The sequence below is a fragment of the Netta rufina genome (genome assembly GCF_964035555.1).
Source record: "Netta rufina genome assembly, chromosome: 21".
Lineage (NCBI taxonomy): Eukaryota > Metazoa > Chordata > Aves > Anseriformes > Anatidae > Netta > Netta rufina.
In genome coordinates this window covers 12294332-12321360 of record NC_140145.1, presented here as the reverse complement: position 1 = coordinate 12321360, position 27029 = coordinate 12294332, and the positions used below count along the sequence as shown (strand labels likewise).

General features: G+C 40.0%; 1 protein-coding gene across 1 annotated transcript; it reads left to right on the top strand.

Moving 5' to 3' along the window:
• On the top strand, positions 1-25185 carry SMTNL2 (smoothelin like 2). The gene is made up of 9 exons (XM_084299399.1): positions 1-759; positions 9189-9276; positions 9784-10011; positions 10688-10741; positions 12280-12355; positions 13759-13929; positions 14500-14617; positions 15967-16118; positions 21959-25185. Exons 1-9 carry the CDS (start codon positions 346-348, stop codon positions 22083-22085), a joined length of 1428 nt encoding a protein of 475 aa, XP_084155525.1. The 5' UTR covers positions 1-345; the 3' UTR covers positions 22086-25185.
• Positions 25186-27029: the final 1844 nt, after the last annotated feature.

The window sequence follows — 27029 nt, the reverse complement described above, 5'->3', positions numbered from 1 at the left end:
CTCCCACAGTGCAAACGCGGAGCGGGGCGGTCACGGGCAGCATCTCCGCTCCCGGTCTCGCTGCCTCCGTGCCCTGCTGCTGCGTGGCGCTTCCGAGGCGCCCCTCGTCGGGCGCGGCGCGGGCTCCGTCCGGCTTCGCCTCCGCAGCACGGGCACAGGGACAGGCCGGAGCCGGGGTCGGGCTTAAGGCGTCGGGAAGCTCCTGCGCGCTCCCCGAGGGGAGGAGCGGGCGGCGGCGGGAGAGGTGTTGGCCGGGTGTCCGCGACCAGCGGATCCGGAGCCACCACCACCATCACCACCACCACCACCCAGGCCTTTCTGGCCGCTCCACGGAGCCTGCGGGCCATGAACGCGATGCCGGGCGAGACCGAGGATCCGACCAGCCGCGAAGCGCAGACGGTGTTTGAGGCCCTGGGGCGCTACGAGGACACGCTGCGGGGCGCTGTTCGGGAGATCCATGCGGACATCCAGGTGTTCAAGCAAGGGGTGGGACGGCAGGTGGAGGAGGTGCTGCGCCTTGCTAGCCCCCTGGCACACACTGTCTCAGAGCTGCAGCAGGAGAACCGGCGCCTGCGGGTGCAGCTGGAGCGCCTGGCTCGACAGGTGGAGGCCCTCGGCCAGTCGGCGGGGCTGCTGCAGGACTGGCCAGATGGGGCAGAGGAGAGCCCCCCGCCTGCGGGACCTGGCTCTCCGGGGCCGCCTTTGGCCAGTGGCAGGTTCTCCAGCCATGCGAAGCTAGCGGTGGCTGGCCGGAGCCAAGTAAGTGCTTACCGTGGCTGGGGAGGCGGTGGAGGGAGTGCCAAGAGGGTGCGTGAGCACTTGGGCACGAGTGGATGCTTCACGGGTGTCATTGAGCTCTGCACTGGCATGGGGGAGTGTTTAGTGACATGGGGCACTTCTTGTGCAGTGTAGCGTAGATGAGTTTTTGGGAATGGCCTTGTCTGTGACTCCATCTGGAGATGTTTCTGATTATGGCACTTCAAGTCCAGAGATCTTGGTTAGGGTGGCAGCAGCCTCTTGGTTCACTACAGTTAGATGTAAAAAGAGAAGTTGGAGGCGGTCTCAGCTATCAATATACACAGATACATGGAAATATCTGTGTGTGCTTTCTGGAGTAGTTGCAGGGGGATCAGTGTGCCAGCAATCCTGTTTGCCAATTGGCAAGCACTTAAAGGAGAACAGCTCAGCAGCCTATAGCAGGCAGTAACACGCTTCCCTAAGATAGTGACTTTACATCCTGAGGTGTGACAGTTTTGCTGTGCAAGTGCAATGAACATTGCTTTGGCTCATTCCAGTGAGCTAGGCCCCATGCAAGCTGTCATGGTATCCATGACCTAAACAAGCACAAACATTCTCCCCACTGGTAAAACTGTTTCTGCGCCATGGTGGAGCATTATAACTTGATGCATGAAAATCCTAGGTAGTAGGAAGTTCATATGACAGTGAGTTTTCTGTAGTACTTTTCATATATGCCTGGTTCTGTGGAAGGAGCTGTGAGAGTTCCTGTACAATTCTGGACACCAGAAGGTTACTTCCAGACAGTACGTGGGGAATGTCACATAAAACTATGTGGTATTAGAGTTGGCTTTTAGAGCTGATAGCCTATTTTGTATGATGTTGATTAAGCCATGTCTTGCCTGAGGTCTTTGAGATTTGTATTATGAAAAGATGATACATGGGTTATCCAAGCTTTGGGGATGGAAAATAAAAGCTTGGAAATAAACTTCATTCAAAGTTAATTTGGTGGGACTAGAAAAGGATTCTCTATAACATTCCAGAACTTTTCCTCCTCACTGTCTCAAGGCTGAGGGCATAGGGCTTCCCACAGCTGGCCAAATGAGAAGACAAAGCTGCTGCATGATGCGCTGTTCCAATGCCATTGTAGCAGCTGCTGCATTTTCCTGAAAATGGCAAAGATGAACAGCATGCACATCTTTCAGATCCATTCCTTTTTGCTCCATGGAGCCATCCACACTTATTTGTATTGCAAAGAGCAGAAGTAAGCTCAGTACCAGGGAAGGGACAAGAAGATGTGGTCCCTCACACATCTCACTTGCTTCATCAACACTCTATTTGTAGCGTATACTCCACACTCTGTGGTAAGCCTTGTGTCAAGGTTATGGCAATATCCAGCTCTAGGTATAAGTCTGGGTTAAAGCACAGAATGTATTTTTGTTCTGGTTGAAATTTTCCCTCTTAGCTTTGAGGGTTCAGGGAAGATCACTTTAGTACTGGTAGTTCTCCAGTATCTTCCCAGCAATTTTCCCCACTGGACAACTTCCAGAGTTAGCACAACTGATCGAGAAGAAATCTCAGGACTGAGAACCACGGGAGATGCAGCTGGAGCCACACACACCAAATGTATGCAGTGAAAACAAATTTTTTGTTGTTAAGGTTGTGATGTAGCTGTGCTCAAATGGATAAAGCACAAGCCTTAGTCACTGTGCAGGTCACCTAGGTTATTTGTCATGAAGAAAATGTTCTCTCAGTTGCTTGCAATTTCTGCTAATGCAACCGAAGCACTAGAAGCAGAGTACCATACACGACACTGTGTATGTTTTCAGGTAAACGAGTGGCTGTGATAAAAATTAATAAGACTTCTAGCCATAGTAAATGCTTCTACAAGGAGAAACAAATAATAGAGTTCTGGAAATAATAGCAAATAAATGTGTTCTTTTGCTCCTTAAAAGATTTATTGGTTACATTTCTTTTCACTGTGTGGTTGACACAGCGTTTATCCCAGTAAAGAGCTGGGTTGTGTTTCCTTCAATGTTTCTGGCAAAATACTCTGGACAAGAATTAGGAGTTTCTTTCTCAGATTGCAGATTGAATACTGCAGGTTCTGAGCATCTTTAGTGTCTGAACTATTATTTTCTAATGTCGCCAGATTACTTTTCAAGGTAATTTTGTTGAGGAAAAAAAAATAAAATAGTGAGGCTAAGGAGTTCCAAGCATAGTTCAGACAAAAGTAAAGACACAAATCTCCTTTTAAGTATAATTTTTGGGCCGCCTCGGCTATGCTGTCCTTGAAATCTGGTATACACTAGTGTAAGTGCTCACTTAGATGGAGCCAGCTGCCTTTGGTCCAGAGTATTTCAGTATAGCAAGTGACCTGTTCTTTCAGGATGACTTTTTGTTTACCCAATTTCCTGCATAAGACACAATGCTGTTAATGTTGCAAAGGATTTGTTGTCTGTTAAACCCAGAACTCTCCAGCTATTGGGAAAGGCAGCTTTGAGGAGGGGGGTGGTTGTTGTTCTTTGTTGTTTGCACATTTGGTTTTCATATGAACAGCAAAAAGGACTGCTTTGGAGATTTTCTCTTTCTTTTTTGTCTTTTTTTTTTTTTTTCCTTTTTTTTTTTCTTCTTTTGTTTCATTTTTTTTCCTTTCTGTTTTTTCTCTCTGGGGTAGTTTCTGTATCACTGACTTCTGCAGAGCAGGATGATTTGGAAAGTAATTGGAATTCATTAGTTTTGGAATCAGGTGGTAATTTGGATCAAAGGTTGTCACATTCACAGTCTTATTTGCTGCATTCTTTCAAAATATTTCACATGAAAAATTGCTCACTTTTCTTTTTCTATCTTGGGATAGTGGTGAATTTGAAGTTTTAATAATGAAAGAAGAATAACTTTTTCTATTTTTAAGACTGTAGTAAATCTGCTTGTTGAGTTGCTACAGCTGGATCCTGAAGTGTCTAATTATTTCTTGATTTACCCTTCAACTAGGTAAATCTTTTTGAAAACTCTGAATTTTATAAACTGAATAAAGGCGATACCTTTTATCTCTGTAAAGCAAAAAGATAGGGTCTGTTTGGAAATTAGCTCTGTGGAATGTTCCAAAATCTTTAGATTATGGCTGCCAAATGGAAAGGGAGTGTCCAAATCCAGCACTGACAGCAGCCAGTATATGAAACTTACATGCCAGAATCCCTGGGACTGGTTTAAAATTATGATATGTTTAAAAAAAAAAAAAAGGCAAGCTTCCAGTGATGCTGTCCAGGCAGAAGATGGGGGCTGGGGAGAGGGCCCTGCTTTTTTTCTATTTGTGGTCACTTCTTCCAAAAGAATCATATAATACTGTGTTTTTTATGTTGTTTTCTTTTGACGAAAGATTTGAGAATAGCATTTTAGCTATTCAATGCAAGACCTGTGTTTGAACTCAATGGTCTTTGTAGGTCACATCCAATTGAACTATGCTATTTTGATCCTTTTTTTTTTTTAATCTTCAAGGAACCTTGATTGCAAAGTCTTAGTTTCCATAATTTGTGTAGGCATAGTATTATGAGTAGATATGTATACTTAAAGTATATATGAGCTCTGTTCTAGCTGCACAGTTATCTGTGACACAAGAGTCTCCTCCCCTAGCCTTATGTCTTTTTTTTGGTGTGACCTCTGAAGAAGCCATAAACAGGCAGCATGGGGTTCATTTTTGTCAGCTCTAAAGTCTGGGGAAGTTTGGGTTAAAGCAGGTATCTTGGACTCATCCTTTAATTATGATCATGTCTGTCACATAAACAGTTTTCATCAGTTCCTTCTGCTGAGGTTCAGGGATTCCTGACAGGACACATTTTTGGCAACTTTCCTCATAGCCGAGGAAGGTATCATTTAATTCAAAAAGTTGTTGAGAGTCAAAACTAGGAGATCTGGATGTTTTCTCCTCAAAAATACATTGTGTCTAGATTGTCCTTGACTTAATTTTTCACCTTTTTTCTTCTCCTTTTTCTTCCACAGAATGCAAGGTGCTGAATAAGCTGCAGAGTAAATAAATGAAATTAAAAATAAAAACGCAGCTCTGTGTTATGCCAAAGGTAGGGGTAGTTTTTAAAAGTTACAGAAAGGAGAAAGACAAGCTTAGGTGTTGTCTGCCTTTGTCTTTTAATCAATGTGGGAAGCAGATTAACACATCACTGTGGTAAGGATTTGTGGTTTTTATGACCAATCACAGTGCCTTTTGGTGGTATTCTGTGTAATAAGGGTACACCACAACACCTTCCTGTTCCTCTGTCCCCCTTTATTTTCATGCTGCAGCCGCTCTTGGGCAGAAGCTCATCACTGTCTGCCTGCTGTCAATATGTGCATTGTCTCACGCAAAGATACACTGACTGGGGTGAGCTTCTAGGTGCTCTGTAACCTAGGTGCCACTGGATTGTATTTCACCTATAAACAAAGCTGAGTCAGAGCTGCAATGAAATGCTTTTCAAAAAATCATCATTATATGATGCTGTTCAGGTGGCTGTGCCTGAGGCTAGTAATACAGCAGAAGAAAGGTTATGCAGGAGAGTGTCCCAGATTGTCAAAGATCTGAGATTGAGGCAAGCTGGCTTTATATTGTTACAAGCACATTATTTTCTACAAGAAGATTCTTCCTCCACTGACATAAGATCAACCCCAGAGGAATTAATTAACAAAACTGAGGAGGTAGTAGCACAGGGTAAGGGACCTAGCTTCTCTGATGTAGACACAGGGTCAAATGTCTTGTGCTTTGTTCCAGATGGAGGCAGTTGATGTCTGTCAGGAGCCTTGTAGATGCCTTTGTGTGGCTCTAAGCTAGTGAATACGCCTTGGTGAGAGGCAGGTATCAGCGCTTAGGATTCAGATTTATGTTTTGTTTAATGCAGTAACTGCAGTGTGCTGCAATGTTAGGACATTCACGTCATCCTATGTATGACTGCTTGTTTTCCACCACAATCTAATAACATAACTGAGTGGAAACAGGATCTGATAGACAACGAGTGGGTTTTGATAACAAAGAGGGTTATTTTTTCATGTGATTTCTGAGCTGACATGATTTGCTCTGTGGTTTATAAGATCTGGTACAAGGGAGGTAATGGAAAAAGGAGGCCAGGAATAGGAGAAAGAAAAGGTCTCCACATTTTAGCAGTAGCGCTCAGGAAATGAAACACAGGCTTGGCATTGCATGACTGTGATTATACAGTTTACCTGTGCTGAAGCCAACATACAGCTGGTCAAGTTTGTGCAGAGGTGCCCTCAGCTTCCATAGCTAGCCTACAGTGTAGACCTTCTTTCTTGTGATACGGATTCCCAAGTCCTGCTTGGGAAAAAAAAAGTGTGCATTTGTGTGTCAGTTGTTAGCCACTGTGGTTAACCACAGCCAGTCTTCCTGGTATTTTGATGCTATACTTTAATTTGGCTCTCTAACCGGGCTAGACTCTGATAGCTGTTTTTGCAAAGGTATCACATAGAATATGTTTGGAAAATGAATTTTAAACTGAAATTCTGGAGCCATAGCTTCAGTATGGAGGATTTATCCCTTGTTGAGGAATTTGTTGCTGTTTGTTGTCCTTTGCAAACGCTAGGGTCCCTATCCTACCTGCCTGTGATTATTAGAAAGGAATAATTCTCACATTTTTTGCTAAGTGAATCTCACATACTGGCAGGAGCATTATCACTTCCACAGTGATTGTGATTGAACATGATTTCCTTTGTGAACAAGCAGGACTAAAAATATTACAAGGGTGGTCTGTTTTGATGCTGTTAGAAGAGTTTCTATTTAGTGTTGACAGACTGTTGGAAGGACATCTGTAGAGAACTGGCCAGCTATGGAGAAAGCAACAGAGAAATGCATAGCTGGATCAGGAACACTTGGGAAGATCTAAACAAGTATTACCTATAGGTGTATCTCTCTAGTGACCCGATGGTACTCAACAGTTAGTCAGCACAGGAGTTACTCCATGAAACATAATGACACGGGCAATACAAACAAGCAGATTAAGTGGTCCAGAAATCACCTGACATTACATACCATGAAGCCATCTCAATTCACACTGATGTGTAACAAGAGGGAGGTATCTCTCACACAATCAGATAAAGAGCACTTTTAGATCCAATGATTTTTATCATGACTCTTGATAATTGGTGCATTTGTGCAAAATTCTGGAAGACTGAGAAATCTTGTTTGAGAGAGATGAATCTCATTTGTCTGTCATTCTTCTACGATTTGACCTTGTTTCAGGCAAAGGCTTGAAGACGTGACAGGTGTGTACCTCACTGGCTCAGAGAGGAGATAATATATGTATTTTTTTTCTAATCTCAGGATCTGATGCCTACTTTTTCTGAATGTGCAGGGTGTTCTTTAGTGGGTTACTGTGTTTTCCCGTTTTACAGTGACTTCCAGCTATGGATCTCCAAGGTCTTAACAGCATTGCAGTGAAGGAGAAATTTCCACAGCCCTAAAACTAGAGAAAATATTATCATCCTACATAATACAGAGGCTACTGAGCTACAAAGAGATTAGTTCTAAGAGCAAGCCTAACATTCTAACTTTTTCACCAATTTTGTGGGAAAAAAATTTGGAGGGAGGGGGAATTTGACTCTGCTGCATGTATACACTGATTCTGGGCAGCTACATTTTTTTTTTAGTTGAGGTTATTAGATGTCTGCAAGGTGATTTCTTCTTTATTTAGTTCCTGAACTCCGAAATCATATAACTTCTTATTGATTATTTTAAAACAAACACAACAACAACAACAACAAACACGGATGCACAAAACCATAAAGAATTTGGCTGATTTCCCTGGACATTAGGTGGGAAAAGTTTTGCTTTTTCCTGAAGAAAGTATCATTAACAGAAGTTGCAAATTATAAGTCAGATATAAATGTCTGGGATAATACTTTCTGTAATGCTTTTCACATATGTTCTCAGAATATGTCAACTGTCTATTTTATTGCAGGAAACAGAATATTAAATGTTAAATCATTTGATGTAGTCTGAAATACATAAAGGTCTTTTTAACCTGACATTGAGAGAAGCAATGAACTTGAATCCACAGTGTATTTCAGCGGTGAAACACTGATTATCTCATGAATTATCTCAGTAACTTGCTTAAAAGGGCATAAAACATTACACAGGCAAAAATACTAGAACTGGACATAGTACGATTGAGTAAAATAAAGTTAGAAACGTGACACTTTTTGTATGAAGCCTAACCTTGTACTATGAGTTGTACAGAAGGATGACTACTCTTATTTTCTTTAGTAGTCTGAAACAATGTAAGCTCTATAGCTAAATAGTTTCTCAATGAAGTCCAATTAGAGAGAAATGGACTCTTCATCTGGTGAACTTGTGCAAGGTTCGCTTGTCTTTCCAGGACTAGGTGTACACTACTCTTGCAGTCTATTTTCACACACCCATGCATACCGTGAGCCTTTCTTACAGATATCCTGAACACCCTCAGCAACTGGTACCTCCAATACAACCAGGCTAAATTTATGTATATGTATGTACCTATACAGATTAAACACGTATTACTTCACACGTGTAGGTAGTTCTGCTAGCTGAATCTGCATATTCATGCAGTTAAGGTAATGCATGATGTAGGGTAGTTCTATGAAAAATATGATAGAAATATCTCAACACAAGCAGTGGTATTGGCAGTATAAAAAATGCTTTAGCTGCCATGTAGGGCTGGTTTTGCTGTTAAAAAGACTGCAACCAATTTGGAAGGAATTACCCAGTAAGTTTTTTATATGTCCTCTTGTTGTCCTGCAAAATCCTCATCTTTTTGAAGTCTTTTGCCATTTAATGAAGTTGAGATTATTAGCCCTAGACAAATGTAATTTATGATTATTTTGGACTTAATGCATGTCCTTGTGAATTTAGTGGAAGTCCTGCTAAATGCAATCAAGGCTTTGTTTCTGATTATATGATTAAATGAATACCAGCTACATCTACCTATCTTTTATCACACATAGATGGAAATTTTTGTCCACTAAAGCATTATTTCCATGCCCTCTTAATAGGGTGGATGGCCTTGTTTTTAACATCAGCATCTCAGACTTTCTGATACAATGAAAGGGAGAGAACAGGAAGGTTTGACCTGGACTTACAAATTCTGCATTCCCCTTGTTTTTCCACAATTGGACAGGGTCTTCTGTTTATCACCATTACAGTGATGGTAGGTGAATAGTTTACATAGCTTTATCTAAGAAAAGTGGATAAAGTGCCCTCCTAGGCGCATGGAGCCTGTTGGGACAAGTATGTGAGTATTGATGCATGACCTGCATTGCCAGTGGTCAGTTTTCAACTTCTGGCCTTCAGAGCTAAGGAATTTCTCCCATCCTGTATTTTGGTCAGTAGTATGGGAAAGACCTGTTTTTGGCTGGGGTTTCTGGGTTTTCCTCTGACTTTTGATATTGTTTGGAATTCAGTTGTCTGTTTCCTCTGACAGAGTGTGGACCTGGATGACCACCACAAACCTGAGTTTAGAAGAGTTTTTAGTTCTTCTATCATTGAAAATGGACACCAGTCTTCATCAGGTAGGAAAAGACCAAGAAATTAAATAGCACTACTTGTAAAATACCTGATCATGGCAGTCATGGAGCAGCTTTTGGTTTTTGGAACAATTAGAATCTGTTATGGTTTCAGCATGGATTTTTGTCCTGTGGCACTGTTTATTTCCTACTTAGGAAAATTAGGAAATAATTACTAGGAATAAAATATTAGGAAGTAATTAACTGGCACTTCATAAAACCAAGAAAAGAACAAGAATGCTGACTCCTAATCCACAGCAGAAGACGGTGCAGGAGTTGCACAGAGCAAGAGGAGGTTACTAAACGTAAGTGCTAGTGAATTAATGATTTGAAGAAGCTGTTCTTGCTGAGTGTCATGTAGTGCTGTAAATGGTATAATGTCTCAGAGGGAGAACGGGGTAGAATAATACCAATGACTTGTAAAATTAAGTTGTTGCATGGAAATGGGTTTGTAACTTTGTTACAGATCTGTAAATAAATTGACTTCCTCTCTGCTTTTCTTTTATTCACCAGGTCAGCCAAAAGTCGCCCATGAACTGACCGCTTTTCGCATGTCAGATTCTTCCCCTGAAGCCCATGCCCCTGCAGTCACATTACAGATGCCTCACCTTCCTGTTACTGCAGTAACCAGAATATCAGGAGAAACCATATGTTCAACAGGAGCAGCTAATGCATCTACTGGCATTCTTGGACAGAGCAAGAGCAAAAATGAGACGGTATTGAAAACTTCCAGCCAGTCAGGTAAGAGAGGAAAAAAAAGTTTGTTTTCTGAAAATGTGACTCATTTTATTACTTCAGGGAACACAGTGGTTCTCTTGTGACCTACAGGTAGTTATCAAACCTCACTTCTATGGCTTCTTGTTCCATAGTGAGACACTCCGATTTGAAATACTGTGGGTCCTAGTTGGAGGTTTAGGTTATAATGTCACATCTTCAGAGAATTTTTGTAGCCTAATATAATTGGGTTCACAATGCAGCCTATATTCTAGCACAGTTACTGAAGAAGTATCTTGAGAAGTTAGGCAGATATTGGCTAACAGGCTCAGAAGTCATGTAGAGGGAGGAATGAGCAACAGCAAACTGAAACACATAAGAAAGTCAGAGAGATTGCAGAATCTTATTCTTATATCTAAATTAAATTAAAAAAAAAAAAAAAAAAAGAAAGAAATCCTGTATTATTTGATTCATATTCAAGTCATTTGTCTTTGAGCTGTATTTCAGGTGTGTTTAGTCACAGTGATGCTTATTGATCAGACTATTTATATTGGTCAAAAATTACAGAGAGAGACTAGAGAGAGATCAGATGGAATTGCCAGTAAGAGATAGGGTTTATTTGCAGGTTCGTCTTTCAAATTTTGTCTTATTCAAGCTAAGAATATAACATAGCCTTCCTTTGTATTTTTTTTTCCTGTTTCAGTGAAGGCATGGAATTCAAGTACATTGAGAACATTGGCTTCATCTGCCACTGGAGGTGAGCGTTCCTACCAGTGTGTCATGCAATGCATATTGAGAGAGATTCCATGGGGAATTCAGATCTAAGCATCTAGCTCCATTTAGTAGGTACATAGTAATGCTAAAAGTTGCTAACAAAACTCTATGCAGATTTAATTTCCCAGGTTCAAAGCAAGGGGTACATATCCATATTTGCACAGCGGTGTGCATGTGTGCTGTTAGGCAACCTCTGAAGTGGAAACAGTTGGTACCAAAAACAGTGAGTCAGAACAGATAGCTTGAATGGTGAACATTTCAGCTGACCAAGTGAATGAACTGCAGCTGTGACTGAATGCAAGCTTAATTGCAGCTGGAAAGTGGTGGGTGCACCTTACAGGTGTTGAAGCAAATTAATCTGAGCAGAACAGTAAGTAGTCACTTTCACATATAAATGTCTCAGAGGAGACATATGCCTTAAGTGTTTTTGATTCCAATGGCAATAGAAGACTTGAGCTCTCTCCAAAATTACTTCTGACAATAATGCCAAGCTGTTACTGTCTATACAATGTACTGGCATTTCAGTTATCTCAAGTATCAGCTGAGCAGAGATGTAGCTTGTCCACAATAGTGATGATATTCCTCCTTAGCTTAACATCTGTGGGATTTGTACAGGTATCTAGCAGTTTTTTTGTAGTTCTAGATTCACATCTGTATGCTGGCATTTACCAGGGCATGTTTTGAATGAAAAATCTAGTTGGTCTGGGTCCCTTCTATAGGCAGTGGGGAGAGTTCAGCACTCTGAAGAGGGTGATTTGGACAGTGTTTAGGTTGGATTGCTTCTAAGGTGTTGGCTCTTCTTTGTCTATAGAAAGAGCCTTCCACAAATGAGTTCCTGCCTTATGCAACAAGTTTTGGCTTTAGTGTGTTGAAACTGGACAAACCACTCCATTATTTCACGGTTACAGAGCCTAGCCAGAATCTAGTACTTGGATTTAGGGTGGAAAGCACAGAAGAAGCAACACCGAGGGTGAGAAGAGGAAGATGCAAACTTAGTTTTAAGCCACCTTTGCAATCTTTGGAGTCTATTCTACCTCATAAATTAAAACAATTCCTGGTGGAAATTAGGTCATTTAAATTGTGTTCTGTGTGTGGTAAACTTCCTGGGACTCCTTTTATATGCCAGAATGACTGTTGCAAGCTGAGCTGTAGCACACTTTCCTCCCTTCAGTGAAATATCACTGGCAGCATGTCCTCAGAGGTCTGCACAAGGGAGTGGAAGAGTCCAGCCTTCCCAACAGAGTTTTTTTGAAGGTATTTTCTCACAGCCTTTTCCGACCTGTTTATACAATTCTGCTGCGGTGCAACAGTTTTTGCAGAGGGTTGGAATTCCTGGGGAAAATCCTTTCCTAGCTTGCTAGCTTTAAACTGGAATCTAGGCAGAGGCCTGCAGCTTCTTACTGTGGTGAGTGAAAATCAGTAGTACTTGGCTGTTCATCAGGATAAGGTTTGAAAACATATGAGGAAAGGAGAGAAGAGTTTCAACCCTGTTGCATCTTTTTTTTTCTTATTTTTATACAGAGAATACCACATCTATCGCTAAGCCTGTCTCAACTGCAAGCTGTGGGATGAGCAGTGGAACCAAAGCTGGTGAAAGGCAGGCATTCTTCTTGATATTTTGTTAGGACATTATGTTCAGTATAATCTCAATTAACGGGTAGGTATTCTGCTGACTTAGTGAACAGGTGAGTCCCAGGTGCTGTAATCTCAACCTGTTAAAGGTTGTGAGTGTTCCTGAGGGGCTACATGGAACACAGATGGGAAGGGGTAAAAAACAAACAAGCTTTCTAGAGCAGTTTAAAGCAGACTTAATTGTGGATTTTGCATTTTTATGCTGTCAGTGAAACTCTTAGTGCCAGTGGTAGATTTTTGTTATGGGGAGCAAGTTGTCAGGCCTTTTGGAAGCACTTCTAAAAATTATCAGGAATTTCTGCCTTGGGTTTATTTTTGGAAACCAACACGTGAGTGCCATCAGACAACCATAGTTTTTCTAGGCTAGAGTTTGGTTTGAAGATAAATGCCTTGCAGGATAATGAAGACTTTCATTTGTCCTTCAGAAAACTGGCTACTACACATTTTTGATCAAGTCAGATCAAGTCACAGTTGCTTAGCGTAGTATTACATGGTATCACACTTAGTACTGGCAAATCCAGGCATCCTCAGCATGCAAAATATCCATTCAAGAAAAGTGGGAGGGCTGCCAATTTAAGTCTCTTAAGTTAGGCTTGCAACTGCCTTGAAAATCATCCCAAATTTGGCATTATATTTCTTCTGAGTTGGTTCCAATGTTATCACTTCAATATTTGAGTTGTGATATACTGAGCACCCTGCAGAACTTGCTGTCAGGAGATCTGACCTCCAGCTGTACCAGAAATTAACGTGTGACACTGATTTTATTGCTCTTTACCTCAATTGCTCCATCTCAGTAGAGGGAAACACTTTCAAATGCCATGTGTTGTTTACTTCCTTAATGTTGATGAAATGATTTACAGCTCAAAGACAAAGTAGAGTATGATCCTGTGTCTTGATCAAATTAGCAGCTTGCAATCAGTAGAGCAACAGTGACATGAGCTAAGGATTCTGTGTACTATAATTAAAAATTTCAAAAGTACTTCCTGAATTACTATTCAAGTTCTATTTTTGAAACGTGAATTGAATCCTCCAGGAACCCAGGAGCTGAAGTTAAAGGGATTTAGTGCTCCTAGGTGGTTTCCTTAAAAGTGTTTAATTGTTGTTCTATTTAGTGCTATACAGCCTTTGCGACTTGGCCAGCTATGTCTCATAAGTGTTTCCTTAGAAACTTCTGTACTCAAGTGCTATTGTCTATCAATAAAGCTATAACCTTTACTTAAATAGTTTTTGACTCATTCATGTCCCCTTGAAATTGCTGTTCTGGAAGGTTTAGAGTAGGCAAAAGCTGGGCCTCTGTGCTGACTCCTGTCACTGCAGAGATAAACTTTATTTCTTTAACCACATACTTTGCATGTAATTTTTCTGCAGGGCAGCTGACAGTTACTGTGATGTGACATCCAAGCCTAACTCCTCGTGTTCTACTACGCATCACCAAGTTCAAAGGAGGCGAGAACTGGTGCGATCTCAAACGCTCCCACGGACTATGGGAACACAGTCCCGGAAAGCGCTTTTTGAGAAATTTGAACAAGACAGTGCAAAGTATGTCACCCCCTTGTGTCACCAGAAGGGGTTTGTGTATGGGAAACTAATTCGTTAATTACTGTCAGCAAAGGACAGCTGGGTGGGAGAACTCTCAGTGTAAGATTTTTGAGCTCGAGGACTGTAAGGTCATGTACAGATTTGCTGCCATCACAGGCTGAGCTATGGAAATTCACATCTATAGATTCCTATGTCTTTGGAGTTATTCAGCTGAAGTAGCAGATGCCTTTTATCAGGAGAGAGTGTTGTGAAAGCTGCCTCCTCCATTATTATAAGAGACTGGGAATATAGTGACTTTCTCTTGTCATTCATTAAGGGCCAAAAACATGAACTGTTCTTTATGCATCGTGGTAAGGTCATGATTTAGATAGAAGAGAGCATGGAATCCTAGCTTTAGTGAAATGAAAATGAGTTTTTCTTGCAGGACCAGCAAGTTGAAGTTTTAGCCATGTATTTCTCAAATATCACCTGAACAGGGACTGATGTGGGCAAGGTTACATAGATGTTGATGACAAGTAGGTTTAAGTTTTTCTAGGATGTAATTTAATCTAGTTTCTGTTAATTTTCCAGGGGAAAAGGAGAATCCAGAGCTAAACTGAAGAGATCACAGAGTTTTGGGGTTGCCAGCGCTAGCAGCATTAAACAAATTTTGTTAGACTGGTGTCGCTCAAAAACCATAGGATACAAGGTAAAGATATGTTAGCACTTCAGCTCTCTTTTTCTGGAGAACTTGCTAAAAAAGTACTCAGAAAGTAAACTTAAAACATGCTATACAATGAGTTAACTTTGTCCTGTCCAAGGTCATGATGTTCTGTATGGGTAACATGTTGCATGGGCAAAGCTGCAGGAAATCTATTGCATGAATGAGGTTCTGTATGTCTATCGAGACAATACATTAGTGTTTGTCTGAAAGCCTACATTTTTGTGCTTATGGATATGGACTTCAGGGTACATTCAACACATTTTATTTTCATAGTAGCAGACTTTGATATCTCATCCTCATTACACAGAATAAGTTCTAAATAGCCTTTTACCAGTACATGGAGACCATCTCCCTTTTGCTACACAGAAGACCAAAATATTATTTCCTAGTTTTTAGAGAAGCGCATATGTATTAAATAGTTGAGGTTGAATCACAGAATGTTAGTGAGCTAATTTCTGTGAGGTAACATCAGTGTAGCTAAGAGAATTAATTTGTTGAGATTTTAGTAATTTTTACCCGGCCGTAAGACACAATTCCCAAGTAATTTCAAGGAGAAAATTTTCTAGTGTTCTGGGTTGTATTTTGTTTGTTTATAATATATGTTTTTCATCTGTTTTGTAAAATGTATATTATTATTGCCGAACTCTTAATTACAGTACACCTAAGCAGAGCTACTAAACATGACTGTTAGTTGCTTAACAGAAAAGTTGGGGCTTGAATTTTGTACAATGGGAAAGCAGCATAAGGCAAGAGACCAGTATGTTTCATTTTACTCTGGCAGTTGAAAGTGACAATAAGCATTAGTTCTAAGAATCAGGTTTTGCGGTAGGCCTAATTCTTCCTGTATTTCTATTCATCTGTGTAATAAGCATTGAATTAGGTCTTATTGAGTAGCAAAGCAAGCAAGTCTTTATCCAGTATTGCTCACAGCCACAAAATGAACCATTCTGCAGTTATAAATTCCTCATAGAAATGAGCAGTGTCTTCAGTTTCCACAGATAGTGAGGTGGTACATTAGACCTGCTCCAGAGTTCACTGAGGCTTACAAGATTTTTCACAGTATTTTCAGTGGGCTTTGGATCAGGGACCTAGAGGGTGTGTTTGCTTTGTGTCTGGACATTTCAGGCAAGAGGCTTTATTGCTGATCATGCCACTTATTCTCAGAATACAAATAATATTATGGAAATACAAAGAGGGGAAGAAAAAACATAAAGCCTGTGCTATGTTACTTTGATTAATGGGAGATCTGGACAGAAAACTGCAGTGAGCAAAAACAGCTGTTCTTCCAAGTTTCCTGGTGCTGCATTAACATGTGCATTTTTTCATCATGACAGCATATTGATCTCCAGAACTTCTCCTCAAGCTGGAATGATGGGATGGCATTCTGTGCGCTTGTGCATTCTTTCTTCCCTGAAGCTTTTGATTATAATAAGCTTGACCCAGCTAATCGCAAGCAGAACTTTGAGCTGGCTTTCACCATGGCTGAGTGAGTATCACATTAGATCTCTGTTAAGTGCTTCCAGTTCAAATCTTATCAATTAGGCAGCAGTGAAGAGTTTCATCGTTCTTCTTGTTGATCCTATACCTTACATGTGTCATGCCAGAAAAGATGATAAAGCTCTGCACAGAGAATGCATAGAACAGGAGATGCAGCAGTCTAAAATCTAAAATCAGATGTGGTTTTACCAGGCACAGAATAATTCACTGGAGTCTCACATTCAGGTCTTTCACAGTCTTCGGGTAGTACTTGAATTCTGCTTTCTCACCTCTGAGATCCTAGCAGCAACTGCTAGAACATGGGACTGCTGCTAGAAGCAGCCACTATTAGCTGCAGGTTTCACCCACGGTATTTTACCACAGAACCACATCTGTGTACACGAGATGATATTGCTAACAAGATTGCTACAGGAAAATTTCAAAAGTGCTTTGAGAACATCCACCACAAAGCCATTAGTTTTATATGATCTATGGAGTGTTTTTTGTGTTGTTGTTGCATTTAATTGTTTCCTGATGTTTCAAGACCGTACTGCAGTTTTGTCCTTAGATCAGCAGGACACAGTACTGTCTTTTTTATTAGGTCACAGAAGTGTATGTGCAGTCAGTAGATTTCAGTTGTGCTTGATGTAGATGTAGAAATTCACAACTTCCACCTGTCACACTTCAAGGTTCCTCATTTACTGCCTGCTGCATATGCTTGCCTTCCAAGATTCCATTTGATGGTGTGCGTTGGTGAGAACCACATTCCAATAGGATGCTGCTTTTAAAGCAAAATAGCCTTGGCAAATATATTTTACAGAGGTTGTTGTTACTAAATTTTACTGACAGATTGGGCATTTACATGACCTGAGGAATAATATCTGGAAAGTTCATAAGCCTTACAAATTCGCATTTACTAGAACTTAAGCAAAACATAACCCAGAGTGCACTTAGCAAAACCCATTAGAAATACTAACAAAATAAACAGAACAGATTACATGACAAAAGTAATTGTTAACAATGTACTGTGTGACAGCATGGTGGCAAGCAGGACTTGCATGCTTTTACCTTGAACAATCCATGTCTAGGTGTCTGAATGGCTTCCAGAAAAAGAAGTTGCAACCTGCAGGCAAAAATGCATTTAGATGAATCCTGTTGGTTTTATATTGGGAAAGTATGTAGTTTAAAAAACAAAACCAACAAAACTGGGATGGATTCTGTCATTAGATTGTCACTATTTCACTGATTCCGTTGAATTTATGCTGAAATACTGTTTGACAGTTCAGATCTGCTTTGTCTTTATATTTGATAGCCAATGAATGTTTATACTTGGATTGCAACGTGTAGGATGTTGAACTGAAGTGGCCATCAAGCCATATCATGGTTACTAGTCAATGAAAAATAACTTGTGTGTCCACGTTCCTTTAGCTGACCCTGCACTAAGCAGAAAATGGACTAGATGACCTCCTGAGGTCCCTTCCAATCTTAATTCTGTGATCCTTGGTAGATCTTAGTGAGTTCAGCATTTCTCAGAGTGACAGCTGGTATTTTAAAGATTTGTTCAACAATATCGTTTATTCCATTACCACACAGGAATCTTTGTTACAGCAAACAAGGCATCAGGCATATTCTCCAACTTTTTTGCAAATTGATTTTTTTTTTCTTCAGCAGGGTAAACACAGAATGAAGTCAAGAAACAAAAACCTGAAGGAAGCATCAGTCAAGAGGCTGGACTTGAACAGCCTTTCAGTTTATACTTACTCATGATGTTTATATACTTGGTAATAAGCAAAGTGGAAGTGAATATTGCAGCTTTTCTACTGGGTCCACTAATGGTGTTTACTGTCACTATAGTGGTTTTATGTTGGATAACAGGCTGGATATGGCTCTGGGCAGCCTGCTCTAGTGGTTGGCAACCCTGCCCAGAGCAAGGGGGTTGAAACTAGATGATCTGTGAGTCCTTTTCAACCCAGGCCATTCTATGATTGATTCTGTGATTTATGTTGCCAGTGAGTACTTTGTATGACTTCTGTGTCCTTGCATCTAATTGAGCAGTTTTCTCAAACCGATTTTTCTATTATCTTTTCTGTGGCCAGGAAATACATAATGAGATGCTGAACAGCAGCTGTGCTTCGGTTTCTTTACAGTGATGTTTATTTAGGTCTGCAAAATGTTACTAACAGGGAGGAAATGTGTTTAAATATCAACCTTTGACTGCAGAGTTACCATATATGCTTATTATTGTCTGTGTTGAGGGTTTTAATATCTCAACAGCTAAACTTATGCATGGACTGGCATTAATAAATTCTACAGGTGCAGAGTTAGAGGTTTGCATCTGTGGTAGGTGGTGCTCAGACTCAGTTCAGCTCAGTGAATGTATTTGAATAGCGTATACTCATAGTACAAACTCATGCAAATTACTCTTCAGCCTGCAGTAGAGGTTTATTCTGCATCTCTTTTATATAGCACTTGGTGAATTATTTTTATATTACTTTTCATAAGTAGTATCAAAATGGTATTTGATGGACTATTGATTGGACACTAAGGAACACTCTCCTGGCCACATGAAATGGAGACTTTCTGTTAAAGGCAGCATTGATTTGACAGTGTTCTGTAGCTGCAAGGAGGGGTAGATTAGTCACTCAACTTCCCACAGATGTTTCTTCTGCTGCAGACCAATGTGAAATTAAGATAGTATTTCCTCACCCCCTACCTTAAAGTAAGTAACAAGAAAAAGTAGATGTTTTAATGGAGAAGAGCAGGGACTGCAGTACTAGTGAAATCCGTATGCCCTGTCTCTTTATTGTTCCATAATATATTCAGTGCCAAAAGGTCTGAGACGAATTATAAAGTGTCTCCTTTCCAGTGTTTATAAAAGATTACTTTCAAGTATGAGAAGCCAATTTATGAAGAATCAGGGAGAGGCAGTCAAGTACTATACTCTTTTATTTTTTTTTTTTTAAAAAAAAAAAAAGCTTGAACTTAAGCTTTATAAAGCCTATCATTCTAGAAGTGTAAGCTTCACGTTTTTAATTTTAAACATCACTTTAAACTTTAATTTTAAACTTTTTAAATTTAATTTTTTTTAACATTTTATTGTGTGAAGGCAAATGTTTGGTGATCTTAAGCATTTCAGTGTAATTATGCAGTTTAATGCTCTTAACAGCAGCAGCATAAGTATGGTGTTTAAATTGTAAGAGCTTAGTAGGAGCTACTGTAAACCAGCCTTAGCATTGACATGAACTAAGCTTGAGAAATCAGTCTCATAATTTATGCTCGGACAGAAGAGGGGAAAAAAACTACTACTCTGCTACTATTACTCTCAGTGTCTGGTGGTTATTGTTTTTTGGTTTTAATCATTTTTTTTTCTTCAAGTAATGAAGGAATCTTAATAAATTTGTCTTTATCATTCAAAAACAAAAAAAATTTAGTTCATAGGGCACAAGGAATCCAACTTCTATGAACAGTCTGTAGGAACTGGACAGTCTACTTGTAGCTGCTTGGCCAATCCCATATGTCTGATACCTGATTTGAATTTGAGGCATGTTAATATATCCAAACTCTCTAGACAAAACTGTGACCCTTGAAGGAGGGGCGAGCAAGTAGATTAATTTATGGAATTTAATTTTGTGGGAGGATTCAGAGAATCATGAAATGGCTTGGGTTGGAAGGGACCTTAAAGATCATCTGGTTCCAACCCCCCCGCCCCAGGCAGGGATGCCACCCACTAAATCAGGTTGCCCACAGCTCTGTCCAACCTGGCCTTGAGCACTTCCAGGGATGGGGCATCCACAACTTCTGTGGGCAACCTGTTCCAGTGTCTTACCACTCTCACAGTAAAGAATTTCTTCCTAATATCTAATCTAAGTCTCCCCTCTTTTATTATAAAACTATTCCCCTTGTTCTATTACTATCTGCCCATGTAAAAAGCTGCTCTCTGTCTTTTTTATAAGCCTCCTTTAAATACTGAAAAGCCACAATAAGGTCATCCCAGAGCCTTCTCTTCTTTAGGCTGAACAACCCCGGGTCTCAGTCTTCATAGGAGAGGTGCTCCAACCCTCTGATCATCTTCATGGCACTCCTTAGGTGCATGTGGGTGCTGAGGGTGCTCTCAATCCCACTGTCTGTCATTGATAAAGAAGCTAAACATCACTGATCCCAAGATGGACCTCTGAGGGACACACTCATCACTAGCCTCAACCTGGACACAGAGCAGTTGATCGCAACTCTGGCTGCGGCCATCCAGCCAATTCCCAATCCACTAAGTAGTTCATCCTTCAAATAAGTCTCTTTCCAGTTTAGCTAATTTAATCTTGTGGGGCTGTCAAAGGCCTTACAGAAGTCCAGGTATGTGATATCGGTTGGTCTTCCCTTGTCAACTGATGTAGCCACTGCATCATAGAAGACCACCAGTTTGGTGAGGCATGATTTGCCCTTGGTGAGGCTGTTCATCTTGGTTCACCTGTATCTGTATGCATTTTTGTAAAATGGACAGAGCTAATACTCTCCATCACACTGTCCTTTTTGATGCCATGTGCCAGGCAATCAAAGATGATGGTTGTTAGTCATCATGAGTGGGAACTTCTCAGCTATTCTGTCATTTCATTTAATAGTAAAAAGAAATACTAGCTTTTTGACGCAGTATCAACATAATTATTATTGGCTGTTTTGTTTGACTTGTAGTAAGAATATTTCATGTGGTGTGCTGCTGGGTTCAAATTGCCAAATACTGATTGGATGGGGGGGATACAGTGGCTTCCTACAGTGGCTGATACAACTTCAAACACTGGTACCACCACACTGAAGCTGTGGGTTTCTTTCAGAGTTTTATTTATTTATTTATTAAAGCAAAAACTTACAGAACTACATTTGCCATTTACCATTACAGAAAAAAAATGTCAGCTTTCCCTATTCCAGCCCCTGGCAAATGAATCAATTTGAGAATTGCAGTTTATATGCACACATAAATTTCCTTAAATGTCAGTGAACTTAAAGCAATTCTACAGCACTTTCACAACCCTTTCAGGCGGTCAATCTCTACAGTAAAACTATCTACAACTCTCAAAGGAAAGTTGATGTGTTTTTCTATCTCAGTTTCTGTGTAACAGTAATAAGTATATGGGAGAACTCAGGCATACACACAATAAGAAACATTGGTTAAGAAATTACTTCTCCATAGCTGTGATAGCCTTTGAACTGTTCTCTTCTATTGCCAGAAGGGTTCCTCTCACAATTATTGCTGTTAACCTTTATGAGCTTGGCAGATCAAATATTTACTGCTTTCATGATTTTTTTCATCCTAGACCTCAGCAGATCTTTTCCTTTCCATTGTTCCAGTCTTGGTTAGGCTTCTGCTCTCCAACATGATGATCACTTGAGACTGTTGTCCAAGTCACTCACACCTTGAGAAAAGTGGAGGTGGGGGAAAGCAAACAAAAAGAACCCAAAGCCACTTTGGCCTTTAATTAGTAGATTTCATCTCTTCTCGTGTTCCCCCATTCTTTTGGAGTTTCCAGTGTAATAAGCAGAAAACCCCATAACTTACAAACTCATATCACCCTATTTACTGAGACTCAAGCAGAGGAATGGGAGATTGCACTATATGCCACAGAGATGGGATCAGATTCCAGTATAGGGAAAAAGAGGGAAAGAGTAAGTATGTTCCATGTTAACAAAAATAACAGTTGTCAACAGTTCCTGAGCCTGACCATTTCACTGTTGCTGATAAATCTCAGGATTTCTTATATACCACATTGATGCTCAAGTTAGAGCAGTAAAGGAATATTGTAAGTAGCTACAGGCTTTAGCTTTAACTCTTGATTTGCTGGATCTGTTTTATTATTACTACAGGAAAATGGCTCACTGCGATCGTCTGATAGAAGTGGATGACATGATGGTGATGGGCCACAAGCCAGATCCTATGTGTGTCTTCACCTATGTCCAATCTCTATACAATCATCTACGACGCTTTGAATAAAAGCATCACCACCTCTCCAGCCAGAAGGGTCAAGTACAGTATGCTAATGGAAAGACTGATATTTTGCAAATAGAACACTATTTCTTGCTTTTTACTGTCCCTCTGCTTGCATTCACGTGTGTTGCTGAATGAAGTGTTGCTGAGCAGCGCCTCAAAGTGTTGATCATATCAGCAAGTGAGTAACACAAGAAGTGTGTTTGAAAATGACAAAGAACGTGGGAAAAGACAAATGCTGTCATTTTGGTGCTAATAGTAGGTTGGATTTGTAATATTCTTGTAAAGATTACAGGAAGCTAAATTTTTGCTCCTGTCTCTGTTAGACTCACAGAATGGTTTGGGTTGGAAGCAACCTTAAAGATCATCTGGTTCCAATGCCCCTGCCATGGGCCGAGGCACTTTTTGCTAGACCAGATTGCCCAAAGCCCCATCCAACCTGGCCCTGAATACTTCCAGGGATGGGGCATCTACAGCTTTTCTACTGTGAACTACTTTATTAGCTGTTTGGAGGGGGGGAGCATGCAAAGGTAAAGTATAAACTAACTGCTAAAGACTTGGATCACCAAGTTCTGTTTGAAGTGTGCCTAGCCTTTGACACTGTGGAAACAACTTTGAAAGCATGTTTTAAATACATATCTTAATACATATCTGAAAGATACTTGGTTAAAATAGCAGGATCCCAGTTACTGCTAATATAACTTTAATGCAAGTGAGCAGGGGTCAGGCAGGCCTGTTACACATTTGTAATGTCTGCCATTGTTTTCAGTTTTTACTTTGTTTAGAATGACCATAGTTCTGAGGAATGTGTGCACCTGTTGCACAGTCCAACATATGCACTATAAGGATGAACACACTGTACTTGTGTTTTGCATAAGTGATCAAATTAGGCACAATGAGAAATCTGTCTAAAGTTGGTATGTGAAATGCATAGTTCCATTCACACAGCAGAATACTTCTCATTAGCAGAATACTTCTTATTGACTAGCAGAGCCAAGTTCAAGCGTGGCTACAACATGAGGAGCAATACTGGCTTTATACATTGAATTAGTTCACAGTCCCAGGTCATGGATGATTTTCCTGTGTGATGTGAGTCTTAACAACACAGGTAAGTGCTTGGCCAATTTAGGCCTAGTAGAAAATAATTATGTAAAGGAAATTTTAGACAGCAAAAGTACTGCCAATTCACTAGGGGGAATTTACATCCTTGCTACAGTTTAGCTTGTTCACAGCTACCCAAAAGCCATTTGCAGTTTCCAAATCTCCTCTCACTTTAGAGAGGTGATGGTGAGGATTACCTGGTACTTGCCAGCAAAATGATTGCAGGGGAGGGGAAGACTGTAGGCTGATTTTTTAACTGCTGATGTATGTAAAGAGATGATAGAGATGATGTTATCACAGAATTTTAGAAAAATCTGTCTGTGTGCATTAAAAGAATGCCTGATCTAAACTGTATAACCTGGACTATTGGATTGTATAATTAAATTAAAATTAAAGTATGTAATATATGCCCCCTGCTGGATTGTTTTAGTATTTTTAGTTTAAAAAAAGACTGTATACAACAGTTTGTTTAGCATGAGTGATAAAAAGATAATATATTGTCAGCATACTGTATTTTACGCAGATTTTTTTTTCACATTCTGTGCTGCATCAAAAATTCAATACTATCCAAGGTGGTTTATTGGCAACTTTACGCTATTTTTAAAGGCTAGATCAATTTGTTCTATGCAGGATTGTTAAAATAATAGCAGAACCATCACCTGCTGTTTAAAATTATTTTTCCCTGTAGCTGGTAAAACTTTCAAACTCCAAACACTTTCAGGATTTAAGCACATTTTGTCCTTTTTAGTCAGTGGTTTTGTTTACACGGTATTTCTGTTCTCAAAAAGCAATGGAAGTGAAGCTCCATTTTATTGTACTAGCTGTATATGAATTTAAAAACGAAGACAAAAAGAAAACTCTTATAGACCCCCACATACCTCTTTAAAATCGAATCAGTGCAAGCATTTTTGTAGCCCATAGTTCACTGCTACTATCTGCTTGATTTTCAGTTTTGAAAAAAAATTTCCAGAGATGATTTTCAAATAGCCAAATCTAGACCTATCATGAAGGTGCTGCATCTGCTACAAATAGACATTATTAACATTAAAAAGGTAGTCCATACAGGCCCAAGGAGTCTGTTCCAAACTGTCATTGTCAGAGATTTTAGACTTGTTTAGGGTTTACAGCATCTCTTCCTCTAAACTTCCCTTAAAAAGCCTGGCTCCTAATAAGGTCTTGTAGACATACATGAAACAAGAAGTGCTATTAAGTCAGGATTCATAACAGGAGAAAAAGTGACAGGAGAGGAGAAGACATTCTATGAATAAAAAAAAAAAAAATAAATTCATTTTATTGAGTAAAGTAATAAGAAAGTTCTGATTAGCCTACACTTTCTGGACTGGGTGGAGAAATAGATAGCATTCCCAGTTCTGGAAACTGGGATTTCCCAATTCTTCCTTACCAACATTAATTTTGTTTTTGATACCATCCAGCGGAAGCTTATCACAAATGCTGACTGTGCAAACAGCAGCACCAAATGCAGCGGTGATAATTGAGATCATCACCTGATGAATGGAAGTAGGGAGGAGAATGGGAGAAGGCCCTAAGAAAGAGGACTCCACAACCATGAACATTTTAGGGAAAAAAATCATTCCGTTTGAGAACTTTTGCTTACTTACAGTTGGTTAGTGTTACCATGGTGCTAGCCAGTGATGAAACATCTATAATGGATTTTATATCGAGAAACTGAACTCTCACAGAGATAAAGATTTAGCTGTTTTTTTAAGAGTAAAGTTAAGCTGCCTTTCCAACTAGCTGATTTTGTCTAGATACCAATTGCAAAAGAAGTCATCACAAAAAGATCGAATAGCCTTGTTTGAACTATACGGACAGTAACTATCAGCCCATTATATTCCACATAAACCTGTAAAGTACTGCATAATTTAAAATTTGATGATCATCACTTAAGATATGTTTCAAAAAGAGGAAAAATCAGACTGTTTCCTGTAATTCACAAGAACAAAGTGCCTTCTTATATCCACAGATACATGTGGTATAGAGACAGTAATATGTAACACATTTGATTTCTCCTAAAAATAAATAAATAAAAATTCATAGGTCAGAATTATGAATTTTGGTATATGAGTACGCCTTGTTCCTGAACAATCTCAAAGACACTACTGGGGAAAAAAAAAATCAACAACTTGACCTTTGGATTTAGAGAGGACCAATCACGAATGAATTTCACCTGAAAGAATTTAAAGCAAAGATGTAAGTATAAAATTGTGTGATTTTGACCATGAGTTTCTGTTTCACAGCGTTTAGTATGAAATCACAGAGATCTCATTACTCACTATAGTAGCACCAGTTGTACTTGTGGAAAACTTCAGGGGTACCTCACAGCTATGGAATATTGCACACTGGAGTAAATTTGTACACATCTTGCCTAGTTTCTTGAGATCAAATTAAAAGAAAGCCGATAGAGAAGTACTTCAGAGTACAATAAAGCCAGGCACACTTGTTTAGCTAAAATGTAGTAGTTGCCAAAGTGTGAGTAAAATCGAAGAACCTGCATCAAGTATTTATTCTGCTTATTTTTATAGTTTTCATTGAATAGCCAATAACAACAGCATCTGCAGCTCCAACCTCCAGACTGCAAATGAAAATTCTTTTGCTATATTTCCAGTTTAATCTTTTGGGTAATTATTGAGGAACTCAGGCGTTGCATTTCAAATCTACAAAGAAGTTAGTAATTCCATTCCTCAAGGGCATGACAGATGTATGGAATGACAGTATTACATGCCTGACAAATTTGGATGCCTTCTATGATGAGGTTACAGCATTGGTGGATGGGGGAAGAGCAACTGACATCATCTATCTGGTCTTGTGCAAAACATTTGACACTATCCCCCATGATATCCTTGTCTCTAAATTAGAAATGCAGAGATTTGATGGATGGATCTTTTGGTGAGTAAGGAACTGTCTGGATGGTCGCGCTCAGAGAGTTGCGGTCAACAGCTCAATGTCTAAGTGGAGGTCAGTAACAAGTGCTGTTCTTGAGGGGTCAGTATTGGGACTGGTGCTGATAACATCTTTGTTGGTAACACGGACAGTGCGATTGCGTGAACTCTCAGCAAATTTGCCAGTGACACCAAGCTGTGTGGCACAGTCGACAGGCTGGAGGGAAAGGATGCCATCCAGAGGGACCTAGACAGTCTGAAAGATGGACCTTTGCAAACCTCATGAAGTTCAGCAAGGCCAAATGCAAGGTCCTGCATCTGGGACAGGGCAATCCTAAGCACAAATAGAGGCTGGGCTCAGAATGGATTGAGAGCAGCCCTGATAAGGAGGACCTGTGGGCGTTCATTGATGAGAAACTCAACATGAGCTGGCAATGTGCGCTTGCAGCCCAGAAAGCCAACTGTATTTTGGGCTGCATCTAAAGAAGTGTGGCCAGCAGGTTGAAGGAGTTGATTCTGCTCCTCTACTCTGCTCTTGTGAGACCCCACCCGGAGTACTGTGTACAGCTCCGGGCCCCCCAGCACATGAAGGACATGGATGTATTAGAACAAGTCCAGAGAAAGGCCACAAAGACAATTAAAGGGCTGGAGCACCGCTCCTATGAAGAAAGACTGAGAGCTGGTGGTGTTCAGCCTGGGGAAGAGAAGGCTCCAGCTGTAGCATCTAATGTAATGCTCTTTTGTCTCCTCCATTTCTTCTCTTTGGATCCAAACCTCTTTTGTCTCAGGTAAGGAAAGAACATAGTTGCCAGGAAAATTGAGTGGTTAAAGAATACTGCTAAATATTTTATGACGGACATTTTGGTTAGGTATTTAACACACCTTTCATTTGTTTTCAGAATCTTTATGTTTTTCTTCAATAAATCCTTCAAAAATTACTGACCAAAGC

What these genes read in the sequence shown, in the direction of transcription:
- SMTNL2 (XM_084299399.1), top strand. Translation starts at nt 346, where the DNA reads ATGAACGCGATGCCGGGCGAGACCGAGGATCCGACCAGCCGCGAAGCG. An exon ending in CGGTGGCTGGCCGGAGCCAA is followed by an intron (nt 760 to 9,188) that starts GTAAGTGCTTAC and finishes TTCCTCTGACAG; the next exon opens with AGTGTGGACCTGGATGACCA. An exon ending in CTGGCTTTCACCATGGCTGA is followed by an intron (nt 16,119 to 21,958) that starts GTGAGTATCACA and finishes TTATTACTACAG; the next exon opens with GAAAATGGCTCACTGCGATC.